The sequence below is a fragment of the Heteronotia binoei genome, chromosome 13 (assembly GCF_032191835.1).
Source record: "Heteronotia binoei isolate CCM8104 ecotype False Entrance Well chromosome 13, APGP_CSIRO_Hbin_v1, whole genome shotgun sequence".
NCBI lineage: Eukaryota > Metazoa > Chordata > Lepidosauria > Squamata > Gekkonidae > Heteronotia > Heteronotia binoei.
The window spans coordinates 5,139,271-5,164,725 of NC_083235.1; the positions used below are offsets into that span (position 1 = coordinate 5,139,271).

At 50.2% G+C, this 25,455-nt stretch overlaps 1 protein-coding gene across 1 annotated transcript in view; it reads right to left on the reverse strand.

The window, feature by feature from the left end:
• Positions 1-25,455, reverse strand: part of LOC132581429 (microtubule-associated serine/threonine-protein kinase 1-like) — a 109,421-nt gene that overhangs the window by 17,991 nt on the left and 65,975 nt on the right. Inside the window, 8 exon segments of the mRNA XM_060252671.1 lie at positions 3,395-3,504; positions 3,920-4,042; positions 5,753-5,854; positions 9,270-9,435; positions 16,075-16,207; positions 18,719-18,857; positions 20,900-21,108; positions 22,576-22,661. Coding sequence (XP_060108654.1) covers positions 3,395-3,504; positions 3,920-4,042; positions 5,753-5,854; positions 9,270-9,435; positions 16,075-16,207; positions 18,719-18,857; positions 20,900-21,108; positions 22,576-22,661 — 1,068 coding nt within the window.

Below are 25,455 nucleotides of genomic sequence, written 5' to 3' on the forward strand. Positions count from 1 at the left end.
CAGATAAGGGATGTGTCGCATTGTGTTCAGGTCATGTCTTGACCTGTCAAGCCAGAAGGTCAACCAAAAGATACTATGATTTGAGACGAGGAGCACCTTAGAGACCCCAAAGGTGGTCATGTCGGGGTATGAGCTTTTGAGAATCAAAGGCCTCACTTCAAAAAAGATGCAGACAAAATCGAGCGGTTGCAGAAGAGAGCAACGAGCAAGGAGGAGGATCAAGGGCTTGGAGGAAGGACCCTCTGAGGAAAGGCTGAGGGCCTTGGGAACGTCAGTCTGGAGAAGAGGAGGTCGAGGGGGGACAGAATTACTCTCTTTCAATATCCGAAAGGCCGTCATTTAGAGGAGGGGAAGGAGCCGTTCCACTTGGCAGCTGAGGATAGGACCCAAAGCGATGGGGCTCAAACTACAAGCAGAAAGGTACCGGCTGGATATTAGGAAAAAAAATGTTTACTGTCAGAGTAGTTCAGAGATGGAGCCAGCTGCCTAGGAAGGTGTACTCTTATAATAAGGAATGAAAAAGACTATAATGGAGATAGATGGCTCCCCCCACCCCAAGGGGCAATCGCGTTTGTTCATCAAATTGTATGAGCTCCCTTTCATTGGCAGTCTTCAAAACATAGCTGGATGATTACGGTATTTGTCAGAGATGCTTTAGGCTGATCCTGCATGGAGCAGGGGGTGGGACTAGATGGTCTCTGTGGCCCCTTCCAACTCTAGGATTCTAGGACAGACAACAAAAAAAAGCTTTGATGCTGTTTGAAAGCTTATACCAGAGGTGTCGAACTCATTCGTTATGAGGGCCGATCTGACACAAATGAGACCTGGTTGGGCCCAAGCCATGTGTCATGAAATATAATGCCAGGTAATAATAATAATAATAATAATAATAGTATAGTAATAGTAATAATAATAATAGTAATAATAATAATAATAATAATAATAATAATAATAATAATACTTTTTATTTATATCCCGCCCTCCCACAAAGCAGGCTCAGGGTGGCTCACAACACAGGTAGCAGATATATAAACTATATAAAGGAAAGGAAAGGTCCCCTGTGCAAGCACCAGTCGTTTCCGACTCTGGGGTGACGTTACTTTCACAAAGTTTTCACAGCAGACTTTTTACGGGGTGGTTTGCAATTGCCTTCCCCAGTCCTCTACGCTTTCCCCCCCAGCAAGTTGGGGACTCATTTGACCGACCTCGAAAGGATGGAAGGCTGAGTCAACCTCGAGCCGGCTACCTGAAAACCCAGCTTCCGCTGGGGATCGAACTCAGGTCGTGAGCAGAGGGCTCAGACTGCAGTACTGCAGCTTTAACACTCTGTGCAGGAAAGAAGGAAGGCAGGCAGGAAGGAAGGAAGGAAGGAAGGCAGGCAGGCAGGAAGGAAGGAAGGCAGGCAGGAAGGAAGACAGGAAAGGAAAGGAAAGAAAAGGAAAGGATAGGAAAGGAAAGGAAAGGAAAGGAAAGGAAAGGAAAGGAAAGGAAAGGAAAGGAAAGGAAAGGAAAGGAAAGGAAAGGAAAGGAAAGGAAAGGAAAGGAAAGGAAAGGAAAAGGTCCCCTGTGCAAGCACCAGTTGTTTCCTACTCTGGAGCGATGTTGCTTCCACGTTTTCACGGCAGACTTTCTACAGGGTGGTTTGCCATTGCCTTCTCCAGGACACAAACACAATTAAAGATTTTTTTTTTATTTCAAGGAAAACTTGATTAAAACGTTAGCACTCGGTCTTAAGGAAGAAGGAAGCAAGAGACATTTGGCATTTACTCTTAAACATCTGACATCTGTTCTGCGTAGCTCTTTCATTAAACAAGTTTGGCCACCCCTGTAAAAGGCCTTTATAAAGAGGGTTGTTTTAACCTGGCACTAAAAAGATGATAAATTTGGCACCAGGCAGGCCATAGCGGTGAGGGAGTTGTTTCAAAGATGTGGGCCACCACTGAAAAGGCCCTTCTTCCCCTTGTTGCTACCCTCCAAGCGTCTTGAGGGGTTGACACTCGGAATGAATGCCCCAGAGGTTGAGCACAGTGTCCGGGTAGACTGAAGCGCGAGGGGCACTCCAACAGGTTAACGGTCCCAAGCCAAGAAGGCCTTTGTAGGTTAAATTCAGTACTTTGAATTCAGAGCTACCCTCTGAAACTATCTTCAAAGATACTACAGATGCCTGAAACAAAAATTCCAGATGACACAAGTACCTCCTTGCAAGAATTATAACTCGAGGCACAACGGTCCCCTTCACCCCGCTGCCCATTCATCTGCGCAAATGCACCTATCTTTGTATTCTCAGAGTAGTTGACCTGGGGTAGAGTGGTCAGAGTGGTAGAGTGGTCAGAGTGCTGGACAAGGTTCTGCAAAACCTGGGTTCAAATCCCCTCGGGCCAGTCACTCCCTTTCAGCCTTAACCTACCTCACAGGGTCGTTGTGAGGATAAAACAGAGGAGAATGATGCTGTAAGTAGCCTTGGATTCCCACTGGGAAGAAAAGCAGAGCCAACCTATCTAAATAAAGACATCTTGTGAGTTTCTGAGTTGCTCTTGGGGTTTGAATGTTGCTCTTCCCCTATCTGACACAGGGAGCTTTGACTCTCAAAAGCTGACACTCCCAGGGGTGAAATTCTAGCAGGAGCTCCTTTGCATATTAGGCCACACCCCCTGATATAGCCAATCCTCCAAGAGCTTACACAAAAGAGCCTTGTAAGCTCTTGGAGGATTGGCTACATCAGGGGTGTGTGGTCTAATATGTCAGGGGTGGCCAACGGTAGCTCTCCAGATGTCTTTTACCTACAACTCCCATCAGCCCCAGCCAGCATGGCCAATGGCTGGGGCTGATGGGAGTTGTAGGCAAAAAAAAAAATCTGGAGAGCTACCGTTGGCCACCCCTGTAATATGTAAAGGTGATGAAGACCCTGGGAATTTGGGGAAGGTATTTGTAGGTTTCCTGCATTGTGCAGCGGGCTGGACTAGATGACCCTGGAGATCCCTTCCAACTCTATGATTCTATTCCATGATTCTATGAAATGTGCGGACTCTTATCAGGGAGAACCGGGTTTGATTCCCCACTCCTCCACTTGCAGCTGCTGGAATGGCCTTGGGTCAGCCATAGCTCTCTCAGGAATTGTCCTTGAAAGGGCAGCTTCTGTCAGAGCTCTCTCAGCCCCACCTGCTAAAATTGCACCCCTGGACACTCCCAAGGTCTTGCTGATTTCTAATGCATTGCTGAATTCGAATCTGGCTCTTCTGCTGCAGACCAGCAGGGACAAAAGAATGGCAGCTTCCGCAGGGAAGTGAAATCGGAAGTGGGGACTTCCCGGCTCATCTTTTGTGCCTCCCCCGCTCCTCTAGCTCACACAACTAAACAACGCAATTAAATGAACTGCAGGAAATGAGGACTCCACCTTGCTGAACCGGGGGGAGCAAGACGAGAATTGCCGGATCTCCACTGGCTCGTCTTCAGTTGTGTCGTCTTCGTCATAGGAGTTGATGTGGTGGTAGCGGTCGGAACGGGCTGCGAAAGAGAAGAAACTGGTGGAGTTTACTGAGGTTTTGGGTGTCATGACCGGAAGAGGAACCTCGAAAGACCCCCAATGGGTCAGGGAAAGAGTGGGCTTATCAGAGCCAGTGGGCTTATGAGAGCCAGTTTGGTGTAGTTATTAAATTCCTCAGTGGAACAGGCTTCCTCCTCGGGAGGTGGTGGGCTCTCCTTCCTTGGAGGTTTTTCAACAGAGGCTGGATGGCCATCTGACAGCAACAGAGGATTCTGTGAATTTAGGGGGAGGTATTTGTGGGTTTCCTGCATCGTGCAGAGGGTTGGACTAGACGACCCTGGAGGTCCCTTCCAACTCTAGGATTCTAAGGTGCTTCAAGGCTCCCATTTCTATTCCCTCAGCAGGCCAGCCTGGTGACTCTTGCGAGATACTTGCTGTCAAAGTAGCTGGTGTCTTCCTCGGACTCCAGGTGGGGGATGAACTCCGCTTTCTGCCTCAGCAGTCCGTTCCAGTCCAGGTCTTTGAAGAAGGAGTGCTGCTTGACTTCGTAAGCCCCGCCTGCAAAACAATCGACACTCCTGTCCTCTCTGGGAAACCATCACAAAGAAAACAGGGGGGAAAGGAGGGTGATGACTGAGGGCCAGATTATACCGCAAAGGGTGTGCAAATGAGTGGGCCACATTGGGCTGGCGGGGGGATCCTCCCCTGACATCGCCAGAGCGATGATGTCACTTGGAAGTGACGTCATCGTGCCAGCGACATCGTGCGCTGGCCACTCAAGGAAAACTCTATGGTTTTCCTGGACGCTCTAGTAATTTGGGACGAAAACTATTGGTACCACATGAAAACCACGTGGCACCGTAGAGTTTTCCCTCCCAAATTGCTAGAGTGTCTGGGGAAACCATAGAGTTCCCCCAGGACGTTCCTAGAGTGTCCCGCACGCAATGCTGCTGGCGTAATGACGTCAGTTGCCAAAGGCCACAGGGGAGTTGGCAACCCTAGGTGCTTCAGCTCCTAAACAGTGAAAATGGGAAAGGCTTACAAGGACCTTTTCGTCCTCTCCCAAAAGACGGGAACTTGAGGGCAGCCCACGAAGCTGATGGGCAGGAGGCCCAGGGCAGGCAAAAAGAAAGACTCCTGTCCACAGAGTGGGGTTAACTTGCAGAATTTGCCACCAGAGGATGTAGTGATGGCCACAAGGTTAAAAAGGGATTAGATAGATTCATGGAGGAGACGTCTGTTAGTACCTACTAGCCCTGGTGACTGAGGGGAACCTGCACATTCAGAAGCAGTCAGCTTCTGAATCCCAGAGTAAGGAGGCAACATCCAGGGAAGGCCTCGGCCTCTCTGCCCTGTTGTTGGCCCTCCAGAGGAACTGGTTGACCACTGTCCAAGAGAGGACGCTGGACCAGATGGACTACTGGTCTGATCCTGCAGAGTTCTCTTCTTAGGTTCTTATGAGAGGAAGACCTTGGCCTCTCTGCCCTGTTGTTGGTCCCACAGAGGAACTGGTTGGTCTCTGTGTGAGACAGGAGGCTGGGCTAGAATGACCCTCATGGGTCTGACCCAGCAGGGCTCTTCTGATGTTCTTCTCAGGGGAAGGCCTCAGCCTCTGCCCTCTCATTGGCCCTCCAGAGCAACCGGGTGCCATGGTGTGAGACAGGGGGCTGGACTATATGGACCCTCCCTGGTCTGACCCAGCAGGGCTCTTCTGATGTTCTTCTCAGGGAAGGCCTCGGCCTTTCTGCCCTCTCATTGGCCCTCCAGAGCAACTGGGTGCCACTGTGTGAGACAGGATGCTGGACTAGATGGACCCTCCCTGGTCTGACCCGGCCGGCTCTTCTGATGTTCTCAGTGGAAGGCCTCAGCCTCTCTGCCCTGTTGTTGGCCCTCCAGAGGAACCGGTTGGCCATTGTGTGAGACAGGATGCTGGACCATTGGTCTGATCCACCAGGGCTTCTTGTGTTCTTATGACCTTATCCAGGGATTGTTTTGTAGAAAAATAGGTGTTGGAGCTCATCCAGGGATTGTTATGCAGCTGCACCTAGTATTCAATGGACAAGATGGGCAGGAGGAGGGGGAACCCTCAGAAAGGTTCAGGAGCTGGGCTCCTGTGAGCTCCTGCTGAATCCGAGGCCTGACCTTATCAAACCCAAAGTCTGTCAATAGTTTGGAGTCCCGTGTTCCAAAATTACAGAAACAGAAAACTAGGGAGTTCCTAGCAGGGCCATTTCCTGCAGTAGCTCACCTGACGGCATTAGTCCTCACCTGCACCCAGACGGAGAAGAGGGCTGGTCTGCAAGAGGCAGGAAATGAGGTCCTGAGCATCCGCAGGAAGTGCCTCTTCCCCTTCCGGCCACAGGATGTCATCTGAAAGCAGCAGAGCATAGTGAAAACTCTTGGAAGAGGTCATCTGTGTGCAGAAACTCCGCCAGTGCCCTCTTGCCCAGCCCGACCTTTATTTCTTTTTAAAATGTTTAAGATAAATCAAATCCCCAAAACAGAACAAAATTAAAACATGAGAAAAAGCAACAATGCAAGTCAACTTGATAAGCCTTTGAACACATGAACACATGGAGCTGCCTTATACTGAATCAGACCCTCGATCCATCAAAGTCAGTCTTGTCTACTCAGACTGGCAGCGGCTCTCCAGGGTCTCAAGCTGAGGTTTTTCACGCCTATTTGCCCGAACCCTTTTTAGTTAGAGATGCCGGGATTGAACCTGGGACCTTCTGCTTACCAAGCAGATGCTCTGCACTGAGCCACCATCCCTCCCCAAATCAGTATTGTCTACTCAGACTGGCAGGAGCTCTCCAGGGTCTCAAGCTGAGGTTTTTCATGCCTACTTGCCTGGGCCCTTTTTAGTTGGAGATGCCGGGGATTGAATCTGGGACCTTCTGCTTACCATGCAGATGCTCTACCACTGAGCTACCGTCCCTCTCCTATCATATGAACATATGAAGCTGCCTTCTACTGAACCAGACCTCGGTCCATCAAAGTCAGTCTTGTCTACTCAGACTGGCAGCGGCTCTCCAGGGTCTCAAGCTGAGGTTTTTCACACCTATTTTTGCCTGGACCCTTTTTAGTTGGAGATGCTGGGGATTGAACCTGGGACCTTCTGCTTACCAAGCAGACACTCTACCACTAAGCCACCGTCCCTCCCAAAATATAAAAGGTTTCCAAATATCTCAAAATATGTCTGTGCACCACTGCCTGTATTCTTTATGCGCAAATGTTTCTAAGGTTGTAAAATCCTCAATCCATCGGATTACAGGAGGTGGATATTTATCTTTCCGTAGTTGGAATATAAGAGTTTCAGCAACTGTAAGAGCATGGAAACTCCACTCTCACGAACAGCCGGTGAGCCTCCAAGAGACGGGCATATAGGCTGAAGGTACATAAGCATCCTCAAAGATCAGGAGTGTCCTCAAAGAAAATATATATGAATAATTACTTCCTGAGCCCTGAGCTGGATAGTCCAGGTTTGTCAGATCCCAGAACCCAAACAGCGTCGGTCCTGGTTGGTACTTGGATGGGAGACCACAGAGGAAGTCTGGATTGCTATGTAGAGGCTGCAGAGAGATGGACTACTGATTTGACCCAGCAGGGCTCTGATGATGTTCTTCTGAGGGGAAGGCCTTGGCCTCTCTGCCCTGTTGTTGGCCCTCCAGAGAAACTGGCTGGCCACTGTGTGAGATGGGATGCTGGACTAGATGGACCATCCCTGGTCTGATCCAGCAGGACTCTTCTGATGTTCTTCTCAGGGGAAGGCCTCAGCCTCTCTGCCCTGTTGTTGTCCCTCCAGGGGAACCGGTTGGCCACTGTGTGAGACAGGAGGCTGGACTAGATGGAGCTTCACTGGACTGATCCAGCAGGGCTCTTCTGATGTTCCTATAAGGGAAAGGCCTTGGCCTCTCTACCCTGTTGTTGGCCCTCCAGAGGAACTGGCTGGCCATTGTGTGAGACAGGAGGCTGGACTAGATGGACCCTCCCTGGTCTGATCCAGCAGGGATCTTCTGATGTTCTTCTCAGGGGAAGGCCTCAGCCTTTCTTCCCTGTTGTTGGTTCTGCAGAGGAACTGGTTGGCCCCTGTGTGAAACAGGAGGCTGGACTAGATGGGACCCTCCCTGGTCTGATCCAGCAGGCTCTTCTGATGTTCCTATAAGGGAAAGGCCTTGGCCTCTCTGCCCTGTTGTTGGCCCTCCAGAGGAACTGGCTGGCCACTGTGTGAGACAGGAGGCTGGACTAGATGGACCCTCATTGGTCTGACCCAGCAGAGCTCTTATTTATTATTTATTGTATTGGATTTTTTAGGTCACCTTTATGTTTGCATTTCTGTGTTTCAAATCAATTTTATTGTGTTGACCGATCGAAGCTACAACTTAAACATTACACCTCTCTGTAGAATTCTGTATCTCAAGAATTATCCCAACTTGAAGAGGAAAGCATCTTGGAATCCCTGACCGCCTGTCTTCTTTCTGGTCTGGCAGAACACCGCCCCTACTCCGGCTTGATCCTGCGTTCACTGCCAGAAAAGAACATAGGCTCCCTCACCCCCTTAGTGATACCACAAGGGAGTTTGAAGCAGAGAATTTTTTGTAGCAGGAACTCTTTTGCACCTCCCTGATGTAGCCAATCATCCAACAGCTTACAGGGCTTTTATTACAAGAAGAAGAAGAAGAAGATATTGGATTTATATCCCGCCCTCCACTCCGAAGAGTCTCAGAGCGGCTCACAATCTCCTTTACCTTCCTCCCCCACAACAGACACCCTGTGAGGTGGGTGGGGCTGGAGAGGGCTCTCACAGCAGCTGCCCTTTCAAGGACAACCTCTGCCAGAGCTATGGCTGACCCAAGGCCATGCCAGCAGGTGCAAGTGGAGGAGTGGGGAATCAAACCCGGTTCTCCCAGGTAAGAGTCCGCACACTTAACCACTACACCAAACTGGCTCTCTGTAAGCTCTCAGAGGATTGGCTACCTCAGGGGTGTGGGGCCTAATTAGGGTTGCCAATCCCCAGGTGGGGGCAGGGGATCCCCCGGTTTGGAGACCCTCCCCCCGCTTCAGGGTCGTCAGAAAGCGGGGGGGAGGGGAGGGAAATGTCTGCTGGGAACTCTATTATTCCCTAGGGAGATTCATTCCCATAGAAAATCATGGAGAATTGATCTGCAGGTATCTGGGGCTCTGGGGGGGGTGCTGTTTTTTTGGGTAGAGGCACCAAATTTTCATTATAGCATCTAGTGCCTCTCCCCAAAATACCCCCCCAAGTTTCAAAAAGATTGGACCAGGGGGTCCAATTCTATGAGCCCCAAAAGAAGGTGCCCCTATCCTTCATTATTTCCTATGGAAGGAAGGAATTGAAAAGGTGTGCCGTTCCTGTAAATGTGATGGCCAGAAATCCCTTGGAGTTCAACGAGGCTTGTCACACCCTTGATCTTGGCTCCACCCCCTAATGTCTCCAGGCTCCACCCCCAAAGACCCCAGATATTTCTTGAATTGGACTTGGCAACCCTAGGCCTAATATGCAAAGGAGTTCCTGCTACAAAAAAAGCCCTGGTTCTAAGGCTGTTTAACTACTCCTGGCCAATTCTAGCAGGAGCTCCTTTGCCTATTAGGCCACCCCCCGTGATACAGCCAATCCTCCAAGCGCTTACAAAAAAGAGCCATGTAAGCTCTTGGAGGGGTTGGCTACATTAGGGGTGTGTGGCCTAATAGGCAAAGGAGCTCCTGCTAGAATTCCATCCCTGCTCCAGCCGTACCAAAATACTGACATCCGCTTTCCACATACCGGTGATGACCTGGCCAAACAGCTCCTCAGGCGTGTCTCCGAAGAAGGGCACGCAGCCCACCAGGAATTCGTACAGGATGATGCCCATCGCCCACCAATCCACTGGCTTCCCGTAGCCTTGGCGAAGGATCACCTCAGGAGCGATGTATTCAGGAGTGCCGCACACCTGCCGAGATGTCAATTTTCATCCAGTTACCTCAGCTCTGCCCTGCCCTGGATGGCTGAGACTAGCCAGAGCAGACCCTTGGAAGCTAGGCAGGTTGGTACTTGGAGGGGAAGGAAGCCCAGGGTTTGCTACGCAGAGGCAGGCAATGGCCAACCACCTCTGTCCATCTCCTGACTTGACCTGGATGGTCCAGGCTAGCCTGATCTCTTCAGGTCTTAGAAACTAAGCAGAGTCAGCCCTGGTTAGTACTTGAAGACGAGACCACCAAGGAAGTCTAGGGTTGCTGTGCAGAGGCAGGCGATGGCCGACCACCTCTGTTCATCTCCTGACTTGACCTGGATGGCCCAGGCAAGCCTGATCACTTCAGGTCTTGGAAACTAAGCTGGGTCAACCCTGGTTAGTACTTGACCACCAAGAAAGTCTAGGGTTGCTGTGCAGAGGCAGGCGATGGTCAACCACCTCTGTCCATCTCCTGATTTGACCTGGATGGCCAGGCTAGCCTGATCTCTTCAGGTCTTGGAAACTAAGCAGGGTCGGCCCTAGTTAGTACTTGAAGACGAGACCACCAAGGAAGTCTAGGGTTGCTGTGCAGAGGCAGGCGATGGCCGACCACCTCTGTTCATCTCCTGACTTGACCTGGATGGCACAGGCTAGCCTGATCTCGTCAGGTCTTGGAAACTAAGCAGGGTCGGCCCTGGTTAGTACTTGAAGACGAGACCACCAAGGAAGTCTAGGGTTGCTGTGCAGAGGCAGGCGATGGCCGACCACCTCTGTTCATCTCCTGACTTGACCTGGATGGCCCAGGCTAGCCTGATCTCTTCAGATCTTAGAAGCTAAGCAGGGTCGGCCCTGGTTAGTACTTGAATACGAGACCACCAAGGAAGTCTAGGGTTGCTGTGCAGAGGCAGGCGATGGCTGACCACCTCTGTTCATCTCTTGACTTGAGCTGGATGGCCCAGGCTAGCCTGATCACTTCAGGTCTTGGAAACTAAGCAGGGTCAGCCCTGGTTAGTACTTGACCACCAAGGAAGTCTAGGGTTGCTGTGCAGAGGCAGGCGATGGTCAACCACCTCTGTCCATCTCCTGACTTGACCTGGATGGCCCAGGCTAGCCTGATCTCTTCAGGTCTTGGAAGCTAAGCAGGGTCAGCCCTGGTTAGTACTTGAAGACGAGACCACCAAGGAAGTCTAGGGTTGCTGTGCAGAGGCAGGCGATGGCCAACCACCTCTGTTCATCTCTTGACCTGACCTGGATGGCCCAGGCTAGCCTGATCTCTTCAGGTCTTGGAAGCTAAGCAGAGTTGGCCCTGGCTAATATGCGAACAGGAAGGAAGTCTAGGGTTACGATGTATTCAGGAGTGCCGCACACCTGCTGAAATGTCAATTTTCATCCAGTTACCTCAGCTCTGCCCTGCCCTGCCCTGAATGGCCGAGGCTAGCTTGAGGCAGATCTTGGAAGCTAGGCAAGATAGGCCCTGGTGGTAGTTGGATGGGAAGGAAGTCCAGGGTTGCTACGCAGAGGCAGGCAATGACCAACAACCTCTGCTCATCTCCTGACTTGACCTGGATGGCCCAGGCTCGCCTGATCTCTTGGAAGCTAAGCTGGGTCAGCCCTGGCGAATATTTGGACAGGAAGGAAGTCCAGGGTTGCTACGCAGAGGCAGGCAACGACAAACCACCTCTGCTTATCTCCTGACTTGACCTGGATGGCCCAGGCTCGCCTGATCTCTTAGGGTCTTGGAAGCTAAGCTGGGTCGGCCCTGGCGAGTATTTGGACAGGAAGGAAGTCCAGGGTTGCTACGCAGAGGCAGGCAACGACCAACCACCTCTGCTCATCTCCTGACTTGACCTGGATGGCCCAGGCTCGCCTGATCTCTTCAGGTCTTGGAAGCTAAGCTGGGTCGGCCCTGGCGAATACTTGGATGGGAGACTACCAACGAAGTCCAAGGTCACAGCCCAGAGGCAGACAATGGTAAACCAGCTTTGCCCTGACTTGGACGGCTCAGACTAGTCCTGTCTCATCAGATCTCAGAAACTAAGCAAGGTTGGCTGTGGATTGTATTTGGATGGGAGACCACCAAGGAAGTTCAGGGCTGCTACACAGAAGCGGGCAATAGCAAATCAACTCTGAAAATCTCTTGCGTTTAAAATTTGGGGCAATGCCACTGAACTCTCTAGGGCAGGAATGTCAAACTTGTGGCTCAGGGGGCCGAATCAGGCCCCCACAAGGCTCCTATCAGGCCCCTGAGCAACTGGCTCTTGTCTGCTTCCTTGTCCCTCTCCCTTGCGTCCTTCTGCATCACAGCTTGCTTTGCCAGGCTTGCTCAATCGCACAGGAGCTACAGAGCAAAGCCTCACTCTTCTCCATTGGCTGAGGCTCCTCCCTCTCTTAATCCCCTGGGGAAGGAAGGAAAGAGCCAAGAGCTTTCTTTGCTCAATTCTCTGGATCCCATGGGAGAGATACAAAGAAAGCACCTTGAAGACCAAGGAGTGCTAACGTTTTAAGCGTGTTTTAAGATTAAAAAAAAAAATCTTTGTGTCTGTCTGTGTCCTTTATAAAGTTTATCTCTCTGCTACCTAATCTTAAATAGGTACACACATGGCCCGGCCTGAGAATAATAATAATAATAATAATAATAATAATAATAATAATAATAATAATAATAATAATAATAACAACAACAACAACAACAACAACAACAAAACAACTTTATTTATATATATATAAATAAATAAATATATATATAAAAAAGGTCTCATTTATGTCCGATCTGGCCCTCGTAACAAATGAGTTTGACACCCTTGCTCTAGGGAATTGGGGATTTTGCAGCTGCAGCAGTGATTTCATTAGACATTCTCTTTATATAACTTTCCTTGGTGATCATACATGTTTTCCTGTCCTATGAGCTCACACCGGGTTCACCTATCGTCGAACTCTGATTGCATAAGGGTTTTCTTTTATCTTTGACAGCTAATTAGAACAGTTCCAGACATATTAGATTTATGGCCCTTTAATAGGGATTAAGAGTTAGGTCTGGCCTTCTAATCTTGCTCAAGAAAGGATAATGAGCGTGCATCAGAGGTGTCTTTAGATGCACCTGTTTGATTATCTCATCAATAAGTACCAACCCATTGACCTAGATCAGATTCCGGGGTTGCCAAACTGTGGCTCTTCCACACATGTTGTGCGGCTCTTGAACTTCCCACCGGCCTGCTGCCCAGCTTGGAAAAGGCATTTGTCTCTTTAAATCACTTCTCCAAGACAAGCCAGCCAGCGACTTGGAGAATGCATTCAAAGTTAAAAGTTGTTTTCTTTCTACCACGCCTCCCTCCTCCCATCTGTTTTCCTTCCTTCCTTCCTGTCAGGTGGGTCTCAAACATCTGATATTTATTCGATGTAGCTCTTACATCAAGCAAGTTTGGCCACTCTGATCTAGATGATAATCACATGTTTAATTTGGAAAAGATTTTGCATAAGATTATGACAGTCGTTTTTTTTCTATAAAATGTGCTAGCGGGATAAGCAAAATGGATTTCGTTTCTCAGGATGGAACTCTCAGAAGAGAATAGATGAGGTGTGTGTGTGTGAGACTTGGGTCTATACAAAAATCCCAAAAAGCAGTTTTAGACAATGACCTGAAGCATAATAGTTGAGAAATGGTAGGAAGTTTGAAAAGGCTGACACACTTTTTTGCAGTAGCGATAGGATTAATTTCCACACGCTTGCATTTTTGAGTGTGTTATAAAACATTATTTTTTTCAAGAAAAGATAAAACTCTCTGACGTTTTTCGGTCTGGCGTGCTGGCATTAGTTCAAATAACAAAATTCACAATGAATTCATTTGTGCTATCAAAAATTGAAGGTTGCAAGGCAATTGTTATCAGTAAGATCCCCGAGAGGCTAAACAGTTAAACAGATTAATTCTTACTGAACTAATAGGTTCAGATTCTCAATTGCAGGGGTGGCCACTGGTAGCTCTCCAGATGTTTTTTTTGCCTACAACTCCCATCAGCCCCATCCATTGGCCATGCTGGCTGGGGCTGATGGGAGTTGTAGGCAAAAAACATCTAGAGAGCTACCGCTGCCCACCCCTGCTCTATTTGGATGCGGGAGTAAAGTATCTCATTCCATACCCAATGTCAAATCTAGCCAAGCCCAACCTGACTCTTATTAGGATGAATAAACATCCAGAACTGAATGCCCTATATGGTCGAGGGCCTGACTATCGATGGGACTGCCTTTCTCCATAGGTTCCCCAGAGAGCACTGTGTTCAGAGACACGGGGCTCTTTTTCTAGCAGGAGCTCCTCTGCATATTAGGCCATGCCCCCTGCTGGAGCCAATCCTCCAAGCGTTGACAGGGCTCTTCTTACAGGGCCTACTAAGCTCCAGGAGGATTGGCTACATCAGGGGTGTGTGGCCTAATAGGCAAAGGAGCTCTTGCTAGAATTCCACCTCTGCATATCCCTGATGGAGCCAATCCTCCAAGAGCTTACAGGGCTCTTCGTGTAGGGCCTTCAGTAAGCTCCAGGAGGATTGGCTACATCAGGGGTGTGCGGCCTAATATGCAAAGAAGCTCTTGCTAGAATTCCACCCTGCATAATATCCCTGATGTAGCCAATCCTCCAAGCGCTGACAGGGCTCTTCTTACAGGGCCTACTAAGCTCCAGGAGGATTGGGCTACATCAGGGGTGTGTGGCCTAATATGCAAAGGAGCTCTTGCTAGAATTCTACCCCTGCATATCCCTGATGGAGCCAATCCTCCAAGAGCTTCCAGAGCTCTTCTTACAGGGCCTACTGTAAGCTCCAGGAGGATTGGCTACATCAGGGGGGTGCTGCTTAATATGCAAAGGAGCTCTTGCTAGAATTCCACCCCTGCATATCCCTGATGGAGCTAATCCTCCAAGAGCTTACAGGGCTCTTCGTACAGGGCCTACTGTCAGCTCCAGGAGGATTGGCTACATCAGGGGGGCGTGGCCTAATATGCAAAGGAGCTCTTGCTAGAATTCCACCCCTGCATATCCCTGATGGAGCCAATCCTCCAAGAGCTTCCAGGGCTCTTCGTGTAGGGCCTACTGGAAGCTCCAGGACGATTGGCTACATCAGGGGGTGTGGCGTAATATGCAGAGGAGCAACTGCTAGAAAAAGAGCCCTGCAGGGATGCAAAATCTGTTACCTATCCCTGGACCAAGGGGGTTGCCTCTCCAGATGGTTTTTTTTCCTACCACTCCCATCAGCCCCAGCCATTGGCCATGTAGGCAAAAAAAACATCCGGAGAGCCAATGTTCCCTACCCCTGGTAGCCTGTGCTCTACATGGGCTAGGGCCCTTCTCAGTGGCAGCACCAACCATGCGGAACGCCCTCCCAGAGGCCACAAGAGCCCTGCGGGATCTCTCCCAATTCTGCAGGGCCTGTAAAACTGAATCATTTCGACAGGCCTTTAACACCTATATGGGAGAGGACGGCCACTCCACACTGCTGAGCGACATCACGCATGAGGAATTACGACCACCACTGTCAGACGAAAGAAAGTTGTTGTTGTTGTTATTATTATTATTATTAGTTTATTTATATCCCACCCATTTCCCTATTGGGGGCTCAGAGCGGAGTGCGGCAAATTGAAATAAAATGGCAATAAGATCATCATAGCTATTAGCCACAGTGTATGTGTGTATATAACATTTTTTGCCACTGTGTGACACAGAGTGTTGGACTTGATGGGCCGTTGGCCTGATCCAACATGGCTTCTCTTATGTTCTTATCATAAAACCCATCACAACCTTCATCCGAGTGCAGCAAGAGGATTCAGCCCGATGACACGACCGCAAGGCGGGATAGCACAAAATAGTACCGCAATACAGGATCACAGCACAGCAGTGCAGTAGAGCAGCGGAGCAGCGGAGGGGAGGCCAACCGATCGATGAATAGATGCCCGCTGCCTCATCCAAAGACCTGGCGGAACAGCTCTGTTTTATAGGCCCTACGAAAGGCCATCAAGCCAGGGAGCTGATTCCACCAGGTCGGGGCCAGGACTGAGAAAGACCCTGGTAGAGGCAAGACGGGCATCTCTTGGGCCAGGGGAAGGTCAGAAGATCTTGGGAGGCCGAGCAAAGCGAGCTCTTGGGTGTATATGGGAGGAGACGGTCCCGTGGGTATGTTGGTCCCAGGCCGTGCAAGGCCTTAAAAGTCAAAACTAACACCTTGAAACGGGTCCGGTACTCTATAGCAGGGGTGGCCAAGGGTAGCTCTCCAGATGTTTTTTGCCTACAACTCCCATCAGCCCCAGCCAGCATGGCCAATGGCTGGGGCTGATGGGAGTGGTACATCTGGAGAGCTACTGTTGGCCACCCCTGCTCTATAGGCAGCCAGTGCAGGTCATGATCCCGCCTAGACTGAAATTTTGAGCAGCACCATGAAATGTATTTTAATTATTCTTTAATTGTTTTAAGTTGTAACCTTAAATTGTTTTTTAAATTGAATGTTAGCCGCCCTGAGTCCGCTTGCGGAGGGGGCGGGATAGAAAACTAAAGTGATAAAATAAAATAAAATAAATCAACGCCACCCCTTGCGAGTTCTCCAGAAGGAGGAGCCACACCAACAGGAACCAATAAAACAGCTAGCAGACACAGACACCCCATACCTGTTTATCGAGGAACTCCCGGGCGTCTTTCTCAATGTGGCCTTCGTAGAGGTTGGTGGTGAGGCTCATGAGCCCCATCTTGGAGAGGCCAAAGTCTGTCAGCTTGATGTGCCCCATGGAAGTGATGAGGAGGCTGCGGAGAAAGCAGAAGACGTTGCAGTAGCGGTTGCAGCTGCAACAGCAGGTGATCTCCAGGCCTCAGCTGGAGGCTGAGAAAGTGGGACCCAAAGCAAGCTCATCAGAGAAGAAGAGGGGGGGGAGGAGGAGGAGGAAAAAGAAGAAGAGGAGGAAGAGGAGAAGAAGAAGAGGAGGAGGAGAGGAGAGAAGGAAAAAGAAGAAGAGAAGGAGGAGGAGGAGAAGAAGTAGAGGAGGAGGAAAAAGAAGAAGGAGAAGAGGGGGAGGAGGAGAAGGAAAAAGAAGAAGAGGAGGAGGAGGAGGAGAAGAAGAGGAGGAAGAGGAGGAAAAAGAAGAAGAGGAGGAGGAGGAGACAAGGAGAGGAGGAGAAGAAGAAGACGAGGAGGAGGAAAAAGAAGAAGAGGAGGAGAAGAAGAAGAGGAGGAGGAGAGGAGGAGGAGGAGAGGAGGAGGAGGAAAAAGAAGAAGAGAAGGAGGAGGAGAAGAAGAAGAGGAGGAGGAGGAAAAAGAAGAAGAGGAGGAGAGGAGGAGAAGAAGAAGAAGAGGATGAGGAGGAGAAGAAGAAGAAGAGGAGGAGGAGGAGGAGGAAAAAGAAGAAGAGGAGGAAGAGGAGGAGAAGAAGAGGAGGAGAGGAGAGAAGGAAAAAGAAGAAGAGAAGGAGGAGGAGGAGAAGAAGAAGTAGAGGAGGAGGAAAAAGAAGAAGGAGAAGAGGGGGAGGAGGAGAGGAGGAGAAGGAAAAAGAAGAAGAGGAGGAGGAGGAGGAGGAGAAGAGGAGGAGGAGGAAGAGGAGGAAAAAGAAGAAGAGCAGACAAGGAGAGGAGGAGAAGAAGAAGACGAGGAGGAGGAAAAAGAAGAAGAGGAGAGGAGGAGAAGAAGAAGACGAGGAGGAGGAGAAGAAGAAGAAGAGGAGGAGGAGAGGAGGAGGAGGAAAAAGAAGAAGAGAAGGAGGAGGAGGAGAAGAAGAGGAGGAGGAGGAAAAAGAAGAGGAGGAGAGGAGGAGGAGGAGAAGAAGAAGAGGATGAGGAGGAGAAGAAGAAGAAGAGGAGGAGGAGGAAAAAGAAGAAGAGGAGGAGGAGAAGAGGAGGAGAAGAAGAGGAGGAGAGAGGAGAGAAGGAAAAAGAAGAAGAGAAGGAGGAGGAGGAGAAGAAGAAGTAGAGGAGGAGGAAAAAGAAGAAGGAGAAGAGGGGGAGGAGGAGAGGAGGAGAAGGAAAAAGAAGAAGAGGAGGAGGAGGAGAAGAAGAGGAGGAGGAGGAAAAAGAAGAAGAGGAGGAGACAAGGAGAGGAGGAGAAGAAGACGAGGAGGAGGAAAAAGAAGACGAGGAGGAGGAGGAGAAGAAGAAGACGAGGAGGAGGAAAAAGAAGAGGAGGAGGAGAGGAGGAGAAGAAGAAGAGGATGAGGAGGAGAAGAAGAAGAAGAGGAGGAGGAGGAGGAAAAAGAAGTACAGGAGGAGAAGAAGAAGAAGAGGAGGAGGAGGAAGAGGAGAAAAAAGAAGAAGAGGAGGAGGAGAAGAAGAGGAGGAGGAGGAAGAGGAGGAAAAAGAAGAATAGGAGGAGGAGGAGAAGAAGAAGAAGAGGAGGAGAGGAGGAGAAAAAAGAAGAAGAGGAGGGGAGGAGGAGGAGGAGAGGAGGAGGAGAAAAAAGAAGAGGAGGAGGAGAGGAGGAGAAGAAGAGAAGAAGAGGAGGAGGTGGAGAAGAAGAGGAGGGGAGAGGAGAAGAAGAGGAGGAGGGGGAGGAGAAGAAATATTTTGGCCGCTAGGACAGCAGTGGCCACAAGATGGAAACCAAACAATCCTCCAGCCCTTGCCTCCAGCACACAAAGCCTTGGTCCACGTACATTATGGCCAAAACAGCTGACATCACTGCTCAACTTGAACGTCTGCTCTCTCCTCACAAGGTGTCATACCTGCTGCTGAAAATGAGTTAGCTTTATGGTACGATTTCTTAATGTTAAAGTTACTTCAGCTTGCTTCATCTTATGTTCTGTCATTTATTATTATTATTATTATTATTATTATTTTGACTTGACTGACGCTTCTATTCCATTTGCTGTAAACATGTGCTATGCAGATGCCTTCAATCTTGTACCATGATCAAACTTCACAATAAAATGTATTTGGAAGAAGAGGAGCAGGCGATTGGATTTATACCCGCCCTTGACTCAGAGTCTCAGAGCGGCTTCCAATCTCCTTTCCCTTCCCCTTCCCACAACAGACACCCTGCAAGGTAGGTAGGGCCGAGAGAACTCTGACAGAAACTGCTCTTAAGCAGAACAGCTCTGAGAGAGTTACGGCTGACCCAAGGTCACTCCAGCAGTTGCAGGTGGAGGAGTGGGGAATCTCTCAGATAAGCGCTTAACCACTACATCAGACTGGCTGGATACCACATAACGGCTACATCTCGCCCCCTCCCCTTGACCAAGGATAGCATAGGGAGGATCAGGACTCTTCAGCAAGGAATGGCGCTGTCTGTCCTTAGGGAAAAGAGGACAGGGCTGCCCCTCGGCCTCGTACTTATCAGGTTTCAGGTCTCGATGGACAATGCCGTAGTTGTGCAGATACTCCAAGGCAAGGACGGTCTCGGCAAAGTACATGCGGGCCATCTCGACAGGCAGTGCCCCGATATTCTTCAGCAGCGTGGCGCAGTCCCCACCTGGTGGAAGGAAGGCCCAATGGTTAGGGAGAGGCCCAGAGCTGGTGTTTTGTGAAAACAGCGTGTGGAGGATGGCAGCTAGGCTTCCCGATCCCCAGGTCCCAGCGGGGGATGCCCCAGTTTTACAGCCTTCCCCTGCCCCCAGCCAGCTGGCCGGCAGGAGAAGCTCCTCCCCCACAGCCACCCTGGAGCTCCAGATCTTGGGCAGGACCTGCAAACAGGTCCAGGTTTAAAATGTGGGTGTGCCTTTAAATTGGAGCCGGAAGTGCTTCATGGGGAAGGGTTAGCAACAGCAGACCTCGTGAGAGTGCAGCCCCTCTGCTTGCTTGGCTTTCCTTTCGGACGAGGGAGTGGGTGGGTGTGTAAAAGAGCAGCGCAGCCCCTGTACTTTCCAGACCTCCTTGTGGAGGCACCAGAGACTCCTGCTTCGTTCCGCTGCTTCGGACCAACAGGCTGCCCACTTGCACCAGAGAGAGAGAGAAAACGGGCGGAGGGGAGGGAACTGTTATTCCCTGTGGAGACTTATTCTCATAGGAAATAATGGAGAATTGATCTGCGGGTTTCTGGGGCTCTGAGGGGGCTGTTTTTTGAGGTTGAGGCACCAGATTTGCAGCATAGCATCCAGTACCTCTCCCCAAAATACCTCCCAAGTTTCAAAAAGATTGGACCAGGGGGTCCAATTCTATGAGCCCCAAAAGAAGGTGCCCCTATCCTTCATTATTTCCTATGGAGGGAAGGGATTTAAAAGATGTGTGGTCCCTTTAAAAGTGATGGCCAGAACTCCCTTGGAGTTCAATTATGCTTGTCACACCCTTGCTCCGCCCCCAAAGTCTCCTGGCTCCACCCCCCAAAGTCTCCTGGCTCCGCCCCCAAAGTCTCCTGGCTCCACCCCCAAAGTCCCCAGATATTTCTTGAATTGGACTTGGCAACTCTAATGGCAGCCCATTATTCTGGGGCTTCTGCCTGACACACAAGTGTGTCATGAATGAAATAACACTCTTGTGCGGAAGCAAGATGGTGGCATGTTAATCTAAGCAGGTTCTCGGGTTAGACAAACCAAATGGAAATGGAGCTGATTTCTGACATTATACGGAAGTTTTCAGTAACTTGCAGAAGGACAAATGTACTCTGTAAAATCCTGCCCCCCCAACAGCCCTCTGAAGCTGTTCAATGCGATTGCTCCCTGAACCTTCACCAGTGTTGTCCAGGCACAGACTAGCTCATGAACAACCAACCTTTTTGAGCCTGTGAGTGCTTCTGGGATTCTGACACAACGGGATTCAACCACAAAACAGTTGCCACAAAATGGCTGCCGCAACTTACCTTTAGTGACACAGTGAAGATCCTTGCACTGTGGTGGCAGCCGCCACTGAAGCAACCCTTTACAAAAATCTGTATATCCAATTGAGTCTCCAGTGGCCAATCAAAAACCCAGCCCTGCTCACTTTCTCAAAACACTTGGCAGATGCCAGAAAATTTATTTATTTATTATTATTATTTATTACATTTGACTTATATCCCACCCTCTCCGCAAGCGGACTCAGGGCGGCTCACAGTATCACAGAAAAGGTGCCAGCGAGTGCCACGGTGCCCACGGCATCACGTTGGGGACCCCTTAGACTAGGTGAAGGCAACTGTCAAGACCGCATCCCAACAGGACCTTCCATAGTAGGGGACATGTTCTGTGCACATGCTCTGCGCGCGGGGTGCAATAACATCACCCAGAAGTGATGTCATTGCACTGGGGACATTGTGCCAGAGATACTCTAGGACTTGTGATAAAACTCTATCGTACCGTAGAGTTTTACCGTGATTCCTAGAGGGTCACACCAGAAAAACTCTAGGATTCGCAGTGAAAACTTTATGGTACCATAGAGTTTTTAGTGCAAGTCCTAGAGCATCTCCAGCGTGACATCCCTGGTGCAATGAGGTAACTTCTGGGTGAAGTCATCGCACCAGGGATGGCGCACGCCAATGGGACTATTTGTGGGGATCCCCGCCCCCTGGCCGGAGCTTGGCAACCGTAGCCCTCCGCTCCCTACCTTCAACATACTCCATGACCATGCAGAGATAGCGCTTGGTCTCGAAGGAGCAGAACATGCTGACCACGAAGGGGTTCTCGGCGAACGTCAGGATGTCCCGTTCCACAAAGGCCTGCTGGATCTGATTGCGCAGAATGAGGTTCTGCTTGTTGATCTTCTTCATGGCAAAGCGCTGGCGGGTCTCTTTGTGGCGCACCAGATACACAGCCCTGAGAGAAGGAAGAAGCGGAGGAGAGGGGGGTTAGCGGGAGAGGAATCGCGTTCCGGGCGCTGGCCAATCGGGCTCCGCAACCCATCCTGAAATCAACTCGGTGTCATGGGGCGATGATGAAGGGGAGCTGCCGGCTGTGGAGCTGCTGGTTGCGGCAGAGTCAGCAGCTGAGCCCTCTGGCGGCACAGCAGCTGGTCCCTCAGAACAAACTGCCAGTTGGCTGCCACCGCCCTCATTCCCTGCAGCTGAGCAACCACAAGCACAAAGCCCTCCCGACTCACCCCCGCGGATGGCACGTGTTCGGGAGAGGCTTTGTCAAGACTTGGCCACCGGTAGGGTTGCCAAGTCCAATTCAAGAAATATCTGGGGACTTTGGGGGTGGAGCCAGGAGACATTAGGGGCGGAGCCAGAAGCAAGGGTGTGACAAGCATAAATGAACTCCAAGGGAGTTCTGGCCATCACATTTAAAGGGACGGCACACCTTTTCAATTCCTTAGTACTGCTGCTTTACCACTCTGAGCCATGGGGCCACTTCCCTTGTGGTGACATCGTGCTTATTACAGGGCAACTGGCTATTGATGCGCTGTGCCCTGTCTGCCGGTGGTGCGTTTACGGGAAAAGGCAGAATATAAGCCTACTAAATAAATAAAAATAAGTGTGGAATCAGTCTAGGAGTCGTCGTGCACGGCTGCAGCCACAGCAGCTCTCAGGTTCCATCCTTGGCACTGCCGGTTTGTTATAATCAGGGCTCTCTTTTTTGGTAGAAAAAGCCCAGCAGGAACTCTTTTGCATATTAGGCCACTCCCCCTGACATCACCACTGTTCCACACGGGGCTTTAAGAGCCCAGCAGGAACTCTTTTGCATATTAGGCCACTCCTCCTGACAGCACCATTGTTCCAAACAGGGCTTTAAAAGCCCAGCAGGAACTCTTTTGCATCTTAGGCCACTCCTCCTGACAGCACCATTGTTCCACACAGGGCTTTAAAAGCCCAGCAGGAACTCTTTTGCATCTTAGGCCACTCCTCCTGACAGCACCATTGTTCCACACGGGGCTTTAAGAGCCCAGCAGGAACTTTTTTGCATATTAGGCCACCCCCCCTGACATCACCACCACGGGCTTTAAGAGCCCAGCAGGAACTCTTTTGCATATTAGGCCACTTTCCCTGACATCACCCACACAGGGCTTTAAAAGCACAGCAGGAACTTTTTTGCATATTAGGCCACTCCCCCTGACATCACCACTGTTCCACATGGGGCTTTAAAAGCTCAGAAAGAACTCTTTTGCATATTAGGCCACTCCCCCCCGACATCACCAGTGTTCCACACAGGGCTTTAAAAACCCAGCAGGAACTCTTTTGCATATTGGGCCACACCCCCTGACACCAAGCCAGCCAGAACTGCGTTCCTGCTCAAAAAAAAGGCCCTGGTTATAAGCAGGCTGGTATCGCAGGGCAGCGGACTTACCCATATGCTCCGTTGCTGATCAGTTTGATCGTCTCAAAGTCCCCTTCTCCCGGAGGCTTCTTCAGCTTTGGAGTTGTCCCGCGGTTCTGTAATTGGCAAGGTTATCGGGTCAGAAGGTATAAGCTAGGGGTGCCAAACAAGTGGCCTGGGGGCCGAAGCAGGCCCCCGGAGGGCTCCTATCAGGTCCCCCTAGCAACTGGCTATCATCTGCTTCCTTCTCCCCCTCTCTTGCTTCCTTCTGCTTAACAGCTTGCTTTGCAAGCCTTGCTCAATCACACAGGAACTACAGAGCAAAACCTCTATTTTCTCCATTGGCTGAGCCTCCTCCCTTGGGGTGGAAGTGGGGGAGGGAAAGCTTCCTTTGCCTGGCTCTCTCAATCGCCCAGCAGAGCTACTGAGTCAAGTCTCTCTTCCTTCTATTCCTCCCCCTCCTCATCCCCTGGGGAAAGAAGGAAAGAGCCAGAACTCCCTTTGCCCAGTTCCCTGGATCCCATGGGAGATCTACAAAGGAAGCACCTTTAAGATCAATGAGTGCTAATGTTTTAAGCGTGTTTTAAGTTTAATTGTGTTTGTCTGTTTCCTTTATAAAGTTTATGTCTCTGCTACCTAATCTTAAATAGATACACACATGGCCCGGACCGACAAGGTCTCATTTATGTCAGATTCGGCCCTCATAACAAATGAGTTTGACACTCTTGGTATAAGCGGTCCACAGTACGGACACAGAGGGAGACCTTGCTGGTAAGACCTCTCCTGGACTATTGTGTTCAGTTTTGGGTGCCAAATTTTAAGAAGGATCTAGACAAGCTGGAAGGGGTCCAGAGGAGGATGACAAAGATGGTGAGGGGTCTGGAGACCAAGTCCTATGAAGAAAGGTTGAAGGAGCTGGGCCTGTTTAGCCTGGAGAGGAGGCGGCTGAGAGGTGATAGGATCACCATCTTCAAGTCCTTGAAGGGCTGTCGTATAGAGGAGGATGTGGAATTGGTTCCTGTGGTCCCAGAAGGCAGGACCAGAACCAACGGGTTGAAATTAAATCAAAAAAGTTTCCGGCTCAACATGAGGAAGAACTTCCTGACCCTTAAAGCGGTTCCTCACTGGAACAGGCTTCCTCCTCGGGAGGTGGTGGTGGGCTCTCCTTCCTTGGAGGTTTTTAAACAGAGGCTGGATGGCCATTTGACAGCGATGAAGATCCTGTGAATATGGGGTAGGTATTTGTGGGTTTCCTGCATTGTGCAGGGGGTTGGACTAGATGACCCTGGAGGTCCCTTCCAACTCTATGATTCTATGTGGTGCGATGACATCACCCGGAAGGGAGCCTGACAACACCTTTCCTGTACCTGAGAAGCATTTTTAGAAAATGGATGGGCCCAGATAGGGTTTTTGCCCACCAAGGCTCCCGATTAGGGTTGCCCAGTCCAATTCAAGAAATATCTGGAAACTTTGAGGGTGGAGCCAGGAGACATTAGGGGTGGAGCCAGGTTGTGACAAGTGTAATTGAACTCCAAAGGAAGCTCAGCAATGAAGAATTTTGGGGGAGGTGTTTGTGAGTTTCCTGCATTGTGCAGGGGTTGGACTAGATGACCCTGGAGGTCCCTTCCAACTCTAGGATTCTATGATTCTATTCTGGCTATCACATTTAAAGGGGCTGCGCACCTTTTAAATCCCTTCCCTCCATTGCAAATAATGGACAGGGGCACCTTCTTTGAGGACCCCCTGGTCCAATCCCTTTGAAACCTGGAGGGCATTTTGGGGAGAGGCGTCAGATGCTATGGTGCAAATTTGGTGCCTCTACTTCAAAAACAGCCCCCGCCCCCAGGGCCCAAGATGCTTGCAGATAAATTCTCATTTATACCCTACGGCAGGGTTTCCCAAACATTTCCCCCACATGGCCCGGTTATTTTTACACTTCTCCTTTGTGGCCTACTAAAATTTGGGGGCGGAGCCAGGAGACTTTGGGGGTGGAGTCAGTAGACAGGAAAGCCTGTCTCTTTCATCTATAGAGGTCTCCAAGGAAAACGGAGCTCAGACTTTGCAGCCTGTGTCAGTCTTCAAGCCTAGCTTTTATCTGCGTAACAGAGACATTGGGGGATGGAAGGAAGGAAACCGGAGCTCAGGCTTTGCAGCCTGTGTGAGTCTTCAAGCCTAGCTTTTATCTGCACAACACAGAGATGTTGGGGGATGGAAGGAAGGAAAGTGGAGCTCAGGCTTTGCAGCCTGTGTCAATCTTCAAGCCTAGCTTTTATCTGCACAACACAGAGACATTGAGGGACGGAAGGAAGGAAAGCGAAGCTCAGGCTTTGCAACCTGTGTCAGTCTTCAAGCCTAGCTTTTCTTAGCACAACACAGAGATGTTGGGGGTTGGAAGGAAAACAGAGCTCAGGCTTTGCAGCCGGTGTCAGTCTTCAAGCCTAGCTTTTCTCTGCACAACAGAGAGGCAGGAAAGGAAGGAAGCAGAGCAGAGCTCATGCTTTGCTGGGGGCGGGGCTAGCTTTGGTTATTCTTGTGACCCGGTATTGAGGCTTCCGTGGCCCGGTACCGGGTTGCGACCCGGCAAATGGGAAACACTGCCCTACAGGAATCGTTCTCCATAGGGAATAATGGTGTGCCCAGCAGACATTTTTCGCCCTCCGCTTTCTGATGACCCTAAAGCGGGGGGAGGGCCTCCAAACTGGGGGATCCTCTGCCCCCACCTGGAGATTGGCAACTCTACTTCCCAGTCTCCCCCCTCCCCCTCAAATCTCCAGTTATTTCCACCCCAGAGCTGGCAGCCTAGCCTGAGATATTAATAAATAACCCAGCACAAAATATGAGATCAGAAACGGGTGCGCATGAAATTAATGGACAAGAAGCTGCAAACTTCTTGGGAAGAGGGACGGAACA